The sequence below is a fragment of the Lissotriton helveticus genome, chromosome 7, assembly GCF_964261635.1.
Source record: "Lissotriton helveticus chromosome 7, aLisHel1.1, whole genome shotgun sequence".
In the NCBI taxonomy this organism is placed as follows: Eukaryota; Metazoa; Chordata; class Amphibia; order Caudata; family Salamandridae; genus Lissotriton; species Lissotriton helveticus.
In genome coordinates, this window is record NC_136068.1 from 1,605,551,603 (window position 1) to 1,605,565,106 (window position 13,504).

At 42.4% G+C, this 13,504-nt stretch overlaps 1 protein-coding gene across 1 annotated transcript in view; it reads left to right on the forward strand.

The window, feature by feature from the left end:
* Window positions 1-8,626: 8,626 nt before the first annotated feature.
* BAX (BCL2 associated X, apoptosis regulator) overlaps window positions 8,627-13,504 on the forward strand; it is a 58,903-nt gene continuing 54,025 nt past the window's right edge. Inside the window, exon 1 of the mRNA XM_078655230.1 lies at window positions 8,627-8,912. Coding sequence (XP_078511356.1) covers window positions 8,798-8,912 — 115 coding nt within the window. The 5' untranslated portion in view covers window positions 8,627-8,797. The remainder of the gene's footprint in view (window positions 8,913-13,504) is intronic.

Here is a 13,504-nt window from a genome sequence, read left to right on the forward strand (position 1 = left end):
CACACCACTGCAATAGCATGTGGACAGGAAGAGCTACAAGCCCAGCTACAGATAGAAGTTAAATGGATAAAAGATGAGATCAATAACTACTATAATAAAAAAGTAGTCGAAGCTTATCAAGCCTATAGCAGAGATAATTATGAGTATGGAGAGACTACCTGTAAACACTTAACCTTGCGTATGAGACAGAAGTCAACTAGAAGTAACATTGCTAAGATTAGTAGGAAGGATGGAATATATGCGATAGATTCATATGAGGTTCTCAGGGTATTCACAGAGTTTTATGGGGAACTATATCGGGCAGAAACACAGTATAGCGCTTCAGAGATAGGAGGGCTAAACACTGATGGGGGGAGGATAGGGGCCTCTTCACCTGTATTGCAAGACCTAGAGGCTAATATTACACTAGGGCAAGTTATAGAGGCAATCCAGATGATGGCCTCAGGGAAAGCCGCTGGCCCGGATAGAATCCCCATGGAAGTCTATATGATGCTTCAGGCAGAGGTGGCTCCCTTGTTATTAGATTTATTTCTGGCTGTTCAGTATAAGGGGCTGCCCCAGCAGGTCCTGACTAGGCACTGATATAGTTGTTTCTGTAAAGGGAGGGAAATCCCCAGAGGACCCAGCTTCTTATCGTCCCATCTCCCTTATCAACTGTGACCCAAGACTATATGCCAAATTATTTGCGATTTGATTGGGTAAGATCATTTCTAGGCTTGTAAGTCCATGGTAAAATGGCTTTATACAAGGGAGAGGGACTACAGATCATATCCAACAAGTCATTACTATATTTGACATAGCTGCTATCTCAGTAGAACAGATGGCCCTGATTCTCCTCGATGCTCAAAAAGCTTTCGATCGAGTTGCATGGGATTATCTTTGGAATACTTTAAGGCAGAATGGCTTTGGCCCACGAATCATTACTGCCATTAGAGCTATTTACTCGCACCCCTATGCCAGAATACAAATGATGGGCAGTGAATCTGAAAGGATCGAAGTTGTGAGAGGGACAAGACAGGGGTGTCCTTCCTCACCGATTATTTTTACTCTATATGTTGCTCCATTCATTAGAGAAATTCCGTTAAACCAGAAGATTAAGCCAGTGTCGGTCAGGGGGTTTGACACCAAAGTATTAGCATAGGCTGATGACATAGCTATTGTAACCCCTGACCCACAGAGTGGATTACACAGGGAGAAATCCTGGCCAAGGAATTTGGCAGGCAGGCTGGCTATCTCCTGAACACTGAGAAGACCCAGATTGTTTGCACTAAGAACATCACACTTCAGCATCCATGCAGGACTGAAGTGGCCACATATCTCGGGATTGGTGTAACTGCTATAAGGTGGACTCAATCTGGCCAACGAACATGGACCGCCTGATAGTTAAAATCAATAGGGATTTAAGAAGAATTGATAGGTTGCACCTCAAAATAATCTGGAGTTGTAAGACCCTCAAAATGGCAATGTTCCCAAAGGTACTCTACTTATTTTGCTGCATCCCCCTTGAGTTTGAACCTGTTTTTATCAAAAATCTTGGTGTACTGTTTTCAAAATTCATATGGCACTTTCAGAAAATCAGACGGTCTCTCAAGTTCTTAACCCTTCCCAAGGCGCGAGGGGGCTAAGTGGTCCCAAATGTACTTTATTATGACTGGGCCACAATGTTACAACAGATGAGTATTTTGTCATGCCAGACAAGGGAGACAAGGGTCACAGAGAAATACAGGAAGCCGAAGCCCCAATATCTATCTATGAACTGGCTATCGGAAGAATAGCATGGGGGTGTTACTACAACAGTTGGAGGCCAGTTACTATAAGAAGACACGTTTTAAGTCCTTTAGAGCAGGTTTGAATGTATCGTGTAAAGTCAGCATATTGATGACGATACCAATGCTCCATAAATATACATCCCTTTGGCGTTCACCAGTTTTTACTGTTTATGATGGGATGGGAAAACAATGGAAGCTAGGGGATATTCTTTATACGGACTGTATGGTTTCTTTTGCTGAGCTACTGGAGTTCTGTGGTATTGATGCTCATGCCTATTTTAAGTATATCCAAATTAATTACATTATTAGACAGTTTAAGCTAGAAGTGCTTTCCACAGATAAGATTCCTCTTTTAGAAGCTGTTCTTTGTAAAGACTGCCGGATAAAGCACATATATAACTTTTTATTGAAGCTATTCCAGATGATTTAGTAAAAATAAATTGTAATCGGGCTTGGAAGCTAGGGGGTAATGATACAGACCTATGTATGCCAATTTCTCTTGCCAAAAAGATCTTTCTTGCAGCCAACCTGAAGGCTTAACACTAAAAAACGATCTTCAATTTGTATTTAACCCCAGCCAAGTTATTTGGGTGGGGGGAAATGGAAAATTATCACTGCCCTGGGTGTGGGCAAGGGCTTGCAGATTTGGTCTATATGTTTTATGATTGTTGGAAATTGGAACCTTTCTAAAGGTGGGGTCGAAATTTTCATTCAAAAAGCATTGAGACAGAGAGTGAGTATCTCTCAGGCTATGATGCTATTAGGCTACAATGAGAAATCCCATTTAGAACAGACTCACATATATTTTATTTTCATCTCAGTGGCAGTAGCTCGCTTGTTTATTGCTATAAAGTGGAATGACCGGGACCCTCCGTCCTGTCATGCTTGGTTTGCCCGGATGCTCCATATCTGCAATCAGGAAAGAGCTTTATACAACCCTAAGAGGTGGCAGTCCAAGAAACAAGGTAGAAAGATCTGGAGCCCTATGCTTAAATGGGCTTTTAATGAGTAGCTGGGATCTGCTTACTCTAGTGTCTTTCCGCCACTAGCCGTGTAAAGCAGCTAAGGACCATACATGTAGGCAAATAAGTAATGATTGAAGCATTTTTGGACCTCTCGTGGTTGTTATTATGACTTTAGGATAATATGTATTCCTGATGCCTCTTTTTAAAGCCGAGGCATGCATATGAACTAATTTATTGTGATTTGGTTTTTAGTCTAATAATTATTTGTCCTGACACTCAAGGCCTGCCAGTGGTGCAGTGGCAAACATTTTGGAAGTTTTCAGTTGAACTTTGCAGCAATTGGATTGCCAAATACCTTTTGTGTGCAAGATACAAGCCCTATTTATCAAAGTCTCAAAAAATATATCACATTTTCTAATCCATCTATAAAATATGCTTACAAACCTACAATACCCCCTTCTCCAAACTTCTCCACAGTAAAAGCATGTTTTACCTTACACCTCCACCCTAAAAAATAAAAAATAAAAAAAAATCTGGCAGCAGTTGTCTGCTTCCTAATCACTTTTTGTTTGCCTGTCTGCCCAACGCTGGATATAACATTTTCACAAAATGAGTCTGTACTCATCCTCCTAGAGCTCGTAGGACAAGGATACTACTGGCATGTAAAAATGTCAACAGCCTGGCTTTGTATCTAAAATCTATATCACCACAAATCCCTGAATTCAATGTGATGTTGTCTAAAAAGCCACTACCGACCGAAAGTACCATAATTGAACAATGGAGGCTGTGGCTTTATTAGGCCGAAGAAAGTTGTGTGTCACAGTTCAGTTTATGTGTTGCCATGCTATGGAAATGTACAAGGCAGAAGCCTACTCCTTTCACGACAGGGCAAGAAATAGTTTTCATGTCTCCTAACAGGAATGTAAGAATTTCACACACATTGCAGATATTATATGGCAACATGGGTTAAATGATTACGTTGATCTTATTACTTGGACACAGTTGTTTTGTCATACATGTAATACAGTGTCCCTTAGAGTATCACACATAAGGCAGTGACGGGGGCCCGTGGCCACAGCGGACGGGCGGGACAGGTTACACGACCAGGAGAGGATTTTAATTACAGCGCTCACCCCCTACATATGACGAAGCCGCTAACGTCCCCCTGGGAGAGCCAAGATAGACATCAGCTTTTTGTCGAGCATGAAAGCTGGATGGAGACCTGGGGATTTGTTTTAACACCCCTGGATGGATGGATGGGTTTTTATATAGCGCAATATCACCGCCAGGTCTCAAAGCGCTTTGCATTGGGAACCCGTCCTGGTTTTTCCCTGTGAGATAGCCCCTACTGGGTATCCCCAAGGTGAAAGCCAGGCATCCCGCCACGGGGGGCCGTAGTGGAGATTAAGCAAGCTATTGCCCAGAGTTGCAGAGTGTGAACCTGTGATTCGAGTAGGCACCAAAGCGAGAATTATCGAGTCCGTGGACATTTTGGGTTCAAGACCCTGCCACGTCGGGAATTGAACCCTGGTCCCAGGTCTGATCTCACCGTCCGGGTCTGCCTCCTCTAACCAGTGAGCCACACTTCTCCACCCCTCCAGCTAATTACACAGGTGGTGCCCAGGACAGGAGCATGGGAGCATTTAGACCAGGGATCATGTGTGTGCAGCTGTGGTAAAAGGAGGTACAAATACTGAACATGCTCCTCCTTTTGACTGTCTGGCTCCTTTTCCCCTCTTGTTCTTCCTCCTTTGGGTCGGCTCCCTGGTTTTCTTTGGACTTGGCCCTCGTAACTTTTGGACTGGATTTCGTGTGCGCCCCGCCATTTTGGGACCCTCTCCTGTTGTCGATATTGCCCTGGGTGCATCTTACCATGTTGAGAAAGCGTGATCGTAGGAGGCTGGTCTGGCGGCTTAAGCGAGAATCTGAAGAGCCCCTGTGGGCAAAACTCCTATATGACGCCAAATCAAACAACAGCGCTCAATTTTGGAGAAAAATCAACAATTTGTCTACGGGGAGGAGTCAAGGCATTAACTCCTTTGTCCCTGAAGATGATTGGATAATATTTCTTAGCATTCACTTCAAGGGTACTGATGCTAACACCCAAGGAACGTCCAAATTCATAAAAGAGGAATGTTTAACACTCAGCTGTGACCCATATGAGCCCCAGCAACAAGATCAGATAATTGAAATTAAGTGCGCCTTGATCTGTTATCGAATATCAAAGGGAAGGCGTGTGGGGGCCCCGGGACCAAACGGGATCCCCCCCATATTGTTTAAGCAAGATCCCGATTTTTGGGCAGCTGCCCTCAGACCAATGTTCGTCAAGATTTTGCAGACATCATCAATCCTGTTATCATGGAGGGGAGCCATTATTTCCCCCTTCTTCAAAAAGGGTGACCAAAGCGACCCGAAAAATTATCGGCTAGTGGCTCTGCTCGATAACGAAGCTAAATACTACGCGAGTCTGCTTCTAGAGGAACTGTCATCCTGGGCAGCCGAAGTTTCAGCAATCCCATACAACCAAACAGGTTTATGCAAAGGTATGGGAACCACCTCTAATATCTTAGCTCTTTCTTTATTCATTGATGCGGCCCAAGAAGTGAACCATCCTCTCTACTTGTGCTATATTGACTATGGCTTGGCTTTTGATCATGTGGACAGAAACCTTTTGTGGGAAAAACTACACAAGTTGAACATTCCCCCGCTGCTTTTAAACCAATTAATTCTCCTACACAGCGAGACATGGGTGCAATTAGGCTCGGCACCGGTGATTTTTTAACAAAAAAGATTCCAACATATACAGGGGTAAAACAGGGCTGTGTACTCGCCCCAATACTTTTTAATCTTTTTATGGGAGAACTATCTTTACTATTAAACGAATGCAACTCGCACGCTCCAAAGTTAGGGGGCTCACAGATCTCAAATTTATTCTACGCAGACGACCTGTTACTCATCAGCCGGTCTCCGGTTGGCCTTCAGCGGCTGTTGGACATCACCTCTAGATATTCCGCTGCTAACAGGCTTACCATCAATCGTGAAAAATCCAAAATCATGTGTATTAACCTTTCTAAAAAGAAAGCAACACGAAACTGGCTCTTGTCATCCAGAAAGCTAGAAAAGGTCAGCGAATATCGATATCTGGGGGTCATTATAGATCACAAGGGCAATTTCAAGCCGCAATGTGAAGCCATAAAAAGGAGAGGACTAATCACTGCAGCGGCGCTCAGAAATTTAAAAAACACAGTTTCGGGGCCAAGCTTACTTCCTCTCATAAAAGTAATCCAGGCAAAATTAGTTCCAGCAATCACTTATGGCAGCGAAGCAATGAGAGGGAGGGACGCTCCCCTACTAGACAGAACAGTAGCAAAAGCACTTCGCATGATCTTCGGCCTTCCAAGGTATGCATCGCCTGCCCAAATGAGATTAGAGTTCGGGTTACAAAAAGAAGAGCTGGCGCGCAAGGGAGCCTACATAAAAACCTGGCATAAAGTAAGCAGGGGGGACCCGAAGACCCTAAACGCTCTCCTGTGGAAGGAGCTTCAAAATAAAGAAACATGCCTGGCAAGGAGGTACTTGGAAGCAGCCATTGAGGACCTTGGCTTACAGCAACTCTGGGAACTTTCAGGCTCCACAGCACTCTTCAAAAAGGTGGTCAATAAAATAGTACGGAAGGAATCATTGCTGCAGGACAAAGCCGCCCTAATAGAGCGGGCTCATGGCTGGCTCACAGTTCAATCATACACCATGCTCTTGCCTCAAACCTATCTGCAGATAGGCTTCACTAAAAAAACAAAAGAAAAATTCTTGAAATATCGCCTAGGTCTACTGCCGTCAGCGGCTCACCTACCTCCATGGTTACGGCCACATCTACCTACAACATGCCGACTTTGCGGGATTGGCAAGGAAAATATAGTTCATCTGATCACTACCTGCACCAAGCTCACCCAAGATCGCCGCGTCCTCCTGCGACCACTTTTCAACATTCGTAACATACGGACCTGCAGGCAAGCAGCGCTAGCCTGCTTTAAAGGAGATGACATCCAACTGAGTTGCCAAATGGTAAAATTTCTTGAAACAGCTGAGGCCCGCTTCAAAATTTTGAAGGAACAAACAAGTAGCACCGTAAAGGGCCATAATAATGAGCTAAATGGTACTTCAGAAGCCCATCCTCCAGAGTGACACCTTTTGCACTCCCTTACACTGTCTAGTACTGATTGGTAATAGGGCTCCCCTGAACTGTTATCATAATTTAACTATTCTCTCCTCCACCTTGGCATCTTTTTTTTTTTTTTATCTTCCCTTGGCAGGCAGGGAGGAAGAATTCATTCCTTAATTTTTTATTTTTTATTTTTCTGCTTTTAGGATAAATAGGCTGTTTAACATGATGTTAAGCTTCTTTTAATTCTGTCGCTGCTACCTCACCGTGGATTCTTGTGTCTTGTCTTAAGGACGGACTCTCTGTTTTAACACGCTTAAATTTGATTTATGTTTTATTGAATCTTTTTCGATGTATATTGTAAAGGTTTTAAATAACCATGCACAATAAAAGTATTCCCACCCTGTATGTTGAGATGGTTTCCATCGATGCCCACGACCCGGGTCTGCCATTTTGTTGATTCTTGTCCTTTTCTTTGGTCCCTTGGATTCCATCCTTCTGACCTTCAGACATTTCACTTACGCTGGACTGCCTAATCTCTTTCTCCCCCTCAGGCCCCCCCTCTCTCCTCTCACCAATCTCAGCCTCCAACTCTTCTCCCTCACATACTGCTCTCTACCCCTTTTTATTTTAATTTTTTTTATTTTTTTATTTTTTTTTATTTCTCTTTTTACTCTGTAAATATTTGATATATACTTGTCCAAGCCGAATGGCTGGTAAAATGGAATCCTGAGAAAATCTACTATTTGTATATATATATGTATATAGAGATAACTCGTATATGTAGTAGACCTTTGTACTCACTATCATTCCTATGTGATTCTTAGAGTTTATCCATTAGTATCTCTTCCTTGAGTGACTTTAGAACTTGTACATTTGCAATTTTTTCTATTTGTATCTCTTCTCTGTTTGACTTTACAACTTGTACATTTGCAATTTTTTTTCCTGTTTGTATCTTTTATGTAACTCATGTAATCCTAAGTCCTTATGTATCGCAACTGGTTCTTTTATAAAGCGTACACGCTCTGACACCTTTGGGTAATGTTCGCGCTATAGAAAATTGCATTAAATAAAAAAATAACAATAAAACTGTCACACATTTGAACTGGAAAAACGGAAATGTCACACATAACCATTCTGAAAACTTGGCAGCTATGTGTAACCCTCTGTAACCCATGTATCCTGCTTGTTGTAAAGCGCTCTGATGCCTTTGGGCCATGTCCACGCTATACAACATTGCAAAAATAAAATAAATGTAGCAAACCAAACAGCTGGGCTGTCTGGAAGGCTACGACCTAAAAATCGACTGAATGTACTTTCTCAATTGACTTCTGTTGAAGCAAAGGCAATTTCTGTAGGTAAACAAAATAAAGCAATTTTAAGCTTAAAAGTAGGGAGTCTCACGCTGAAATAGGGTCAATTGGCATACATGGGCATGTGATCTATCGCAAGTTACATATGTTCACCGGAAATTTAGTTTTTGTTTTTAATCTCTTTTTACTGGCTGCTGTTAAAACTGCAGTAAGTATCGAAAAGTATAATTATTGTCTCTGCGTCCTTAAAAAAATTGAAATTCTGTGCTCGTCTGCTAGAATTATTTTTACTCGCAGTTAAAATTAATCTTTCTTCTCTGTCTACAGCGTACTTGAAATAGTACTTCTTCTATGTTACTTGTTAAATATTGTGTAGCAGTTGTCATCAGCACACGAGCTCCAATAAAGGGCTAGTCTGGTAGGTCACGTGACTTTCTCCTCCGAGCGGTTCTTCCTTGTCACCATGGTTTCTCAGGTGCCGGTATTGCCCACGGCTCTCGCTCTTTGATAGGTGACGTAGCAGATTTTTTTTTTTAACCTTTGGCGGAAGCAGGAAGCAGAAGAAGTTGCAGTGTTGCTCCCGGCACAGCGATGGCTGATCAGGGCGCGGGAGAAGATTGGCGTCAACGGCCACCGGAGGAAACCGGTGCAGAAGGTAGAGGACCAGGGGGCGATGGACCCACGAGAAGACGGGGAAGCAGCGGAGGTGAGTGGACCGGAAGCAACGGCATACACAAACAGGCTAAACTTGGTTCTATGAGATTTGTAGGCAGATAAATAATAGGACCGTCTCTGGAACCTAGAAGTTGTCCTGGGTGAATTTCAGGCAAGAAGGGATATGCGCAGCGGTTATAACCTAGAACAGGAAGGGACACAATGGTGGTCATGGGGGGAAAAGAGGTTGGTATCTTTAGCTGTGATATTTTGAATTGATGACCTCACAATTCCTGAAATGGAGCGCTAGCCTATCGTGGTTTGGACAACCTTAAATGGTATGTAGATCTGGAGGAGAAAGGACTGTAAGGTGAGTGTGTGTGTGTTGGGGGGGGGGGGGGGGCGTAGTCTGCTGTAAGAAAGTAATGTTGTGGTGGTTTGGTGTTATAGCACAAATGTAAGTCGGGCAAAAAGTGAAACGGTTAGGTCTGTTTTGCAAGCTATGTCACCGCGAGGGTTTGTGGCAATTAGGGATTTTGTTTGATTTGGGGCAGTAGGTCTGATGGTCTGTAAAGAAAGAAATTCATTGAGATTGTGCGTTTCATGGGATGCAGTGGGGTTGAAGGCCGGGTCTGGGACGAATAGTCATGAAATATTGTTTGCACCAGGTAGAGATGCCATTCTGTGTGGTTAAATAATGGATTCCACTTACTCTGTGCTGGAATTCAATGGCAAGGGTGTAGTGTAATCCAAATCAGTCACACACGAAAAGTAGTAGTGGTAGTAATATCCTTTTATTACCAACCTGCAGGACATACAGTTCACTTTCCAAGAGAGCCCAGCAGAATCTGAACACAAAATTCCATTCACAGATAACTAAAGGTAGAACATAGAATGTTCATATGGAAGTTCTAACTTGCATGCTAAACCAAGCAAATACAAATGATGTACTTAAACACAAACCAAACAATAATAACTCATATTCTTTCAACTACACTGTTCCCACTGGGATTATAAAGTGCAGTACATTTTTATTCAATCCCAGAAGAATGTAAATACTGAACCATTTCATTGGATTTGAATTGGACCACATTGTCAGTAAGAATAAACGCAGGAAAACCTTCCCTAAGAAACACAGAATCCAAAATGTTTATAACTGAATTATAATTGACACTCTCCACAATGCTTAATTCAAACCATTTGAAAAATACATCCAAAAGAACAACAATGTACTTAGTAGAACCATCCTGCCAAGAAATCGGACCCATAAAATCTAAAGCAATCTCCTGCCAAGGAGAATTCGGACAAGGAAAAGGAGGATTAAGAGTTTAATGAGACTTGTCTGCAATTTCGCAATTGACACACACTCTTACAAATCGCTCCACAGCAATATCAGCATCTGGCCACCAATATAAAGTTTTAAGTCTTTGCTTGGTGCGAGTGATGCCAGAATGACCATCATGACATAAACTAATAATTTTTTTCTTTAGGACAAAGGAGGTACTACCGTATCTCCTCTCAACAATAATTGACCATTAATACTCAATTCATTTCTCACCTCCCAGAATCCTCTGAGTTCATCTGTAATATTATTTCTTTCAACATCATGCCAACCGTTAATAACTTTGGATTTGACGGTGAGGAGACTAGCATCCTCGTTTTCAGCTTCTAACCATTCCGAACGCTCAAAACTACCTTGTAAAACGTCAACATAAGAGACATTGGCTACAGAAAATTCATTCCATGAATTACAATTAACCTGTGTTAAAGGTAAAGCCATTCTACTAAAAAAATCAGCAGTTCTATTTTTAACGCCAGGCACATACTTTATAGTGTACAAAAAATCTTGAATTCGCATTGAAAGTCTAGCAATTCTAGAAGTGGCTTTGGGTAAACCTTCAGTAGTGAGAAGTTTGGTTAACGGTTTATGATCAGATCTTAAAACAGAATGCCTGCCCCATAAAAAATGGGGTTCCAATGGCCACACGCAGGCCACCGTTTCTCTCTCAATAACCAAATATTTTTCTTCTGATGGAGATAATGACCTAGAAGCAAATGCAATGACCACTTCTTTATGATCACCATCAACCTGAGTGAGCACAGCACCTAACCCCTTTGAGCTTGCATCAGTAGTAACAAATGTGTCTGCTCAGGGGTCAAAACCTTGCAAACAGGGAGCTTTGCTGATAGCATTTTTAATAGAAAGAAACGCTTGTTGGCATTCAGAGGACCATTCAAAACTGACCTTATTCTTCAAAAGATGGGATGTGTTGTCTCTGAAAAGTTCTCAACAAACTTAGAGTATAATTCCGCTAAGCCCAAGAATGACCGCAAATCATCCTTGGACTTAGGTGATGGTGCATCCACAATAGCATTAATTAGTTTAGATTTGGGTTTAATACCATTACAACTTAGTTCATGACCCAAATAGGTTACACTGCGTTGAGCAAACTTGCATTTTGACATTTCACCGGTTAAACCTTTAGACATCAACACCTTCAAGACTTTTCTTAATCTGTCATCATGTTCAGATTTGTTATGATCCATTATAAGAACGTCATCTTGAAAGAACGTAATACCCGGCATATCACCAAATAATTGAGTCATTAACTTCTGAAATACAGCGGCTGCAGAAGCCAAACCAAAAGGCATTCTGCGAAATTGTTAACAACCAAAAGGGGTACAGAAAGAAGTAACTCTTCTGCATGATGGATGTAGGCCAATTTGGTGATATGCCGCGGAAAGGTCGATTGTTGAAAACCATTTTGAACCTCTGGTCATTGAAAGCATTTCATCAATCCTCTGGAGAGGAAACTGGTCTACAATGATATTCTCATTTAGGTTTCTGAGGTCAACACATAAGCGAATTTTTCCGTTGGCACGTCTGGCAACCACCAACGGAGAAATCCACTCTGAATCCTCTATGGGCTCAATGATACCAGCATCTTGTTTATTTATTTATTTATTTATTTATTTATTTTTTTTGACTTGAGATTAACTTCTTCTCTTGCAATTAACGGTATATTGCGCGGTTTGCACACTTTGGGAATTGCAGAAGGTTTAACCCTAATAAGATGAGTGAAGCCTTTTAGTTTACCAATTTTTCCATTAAACACTTCGTTAAATTCACTCAAAACCCACTTATTTGTTTCTTCACTCTCGCAAGCTACTAACACTTGTTCCGGACTATTAAGATCAAGAATGACATTCAAAGCTCTCTGATCCTTCCATCCTAAAACTGAAGGACCATCAAAAGCAATATAAAGTTTACATAATGCTCGTCTTCGTTTAAATTGAAATTTAAGTAAACGATAACCTAGCATATTTCTTTTTTCACCTGTAAAGCTTTCAGGATTAATATCCGAAGGTTCTAAGTGTGGACCTAAAATATTTACAAACATGTCATCCCAAATGGAACGAGCAATAATAGTGAAAGGCGATCCAGAATCGGCAGCAACCTGTAAAGGAATACCTCCAAAATTAATGTACAAAGGTTTACTTTTATCAGAATCCGTGATATTAAGTGTAGGAGAGTAGGGTCTGCTTCCTATGGTTACCCCCACTTTTTGCTGTGATTCTGTTTTTTCGGCTTTAGTGTGGCTGTGGCCTTGCTAATGAGGCCCACAGCCCAGCTGTTCTCTCTCTAAATTGATACCATGTACTTTAGGTACATACCAGATTGGTTACTGGGTCACCCTTGTGAGCCCCTGTATAGTGTACCATAGGTACCCAGGGCATAGGTGCACCCTAGGCCTACCAGGGGCTGCAGCATCTATTGTGCCACCCCTGGTTTGCCTTCCAAACTGACACCACATGTCTGTTCACACAGCCTGGGTAAGGTGGTATAATCACCACTTACTTAGATATAGTATAGTATATCTATATATAGACACATATACACCTATAAGTCACTCCTATGGCAGGCCTTAACAATCCTGGAGGCAGAGTGCGTGGTTTTATGTGAGAGGGTGCCCTAACATGAGCTGAGCCTCTCTGCAGCTTTCGGAACCATCTCCTTATAGCTGTTCTATAATATAGCCATACCATATCCTCTTCAGTGCATTATAATCCTCGCGGTTAATGCTAACTTTGGTTTGGCTTGGCTTTATCAAAACATGTCGTGTAAGGTGTCATACACTTTGGAACCCCCCCCCCCATAGCATTCCACCCTTCTAGAGGGAGAAGACATGTAGTTACTGGTTTCCCGGTTAAAGTTAAACAGAGCCTCAGCATCACAAAATGGATGCTGCTGCCACAGACCCGAGTCTGACCTCCTGTTGCTGGAGTAAACTCCAGCAGGGGAGGCCTGGACAATAGGTTTCCTGTCCAGGGAGGTGCCAGCACCTCCCCAGACAGGCTTTAGTGTATTGGGGCAGGGAGGGCTGCATTCAGTGAATGCTTTCCAGACACTCCCTGGGGCACACAAGGTGCTCCATGCGTTTCCCAGTTCAAACCGGTTGCTGGGGCGCACTGCCCCAGCTCTGGCGTGAAACTGGACAAAGGGAAAGGGGTGTAACCACCCCCTATCCAGGTCCACCCATAGGAGGGACTTTAAGGGTAGTACAGCCCCTAAACGTAGTATAAGTATAGGATCCCAGTCACTAGGACTTTAGATTAACCTGGACGAAACGTTGAAACATAAAT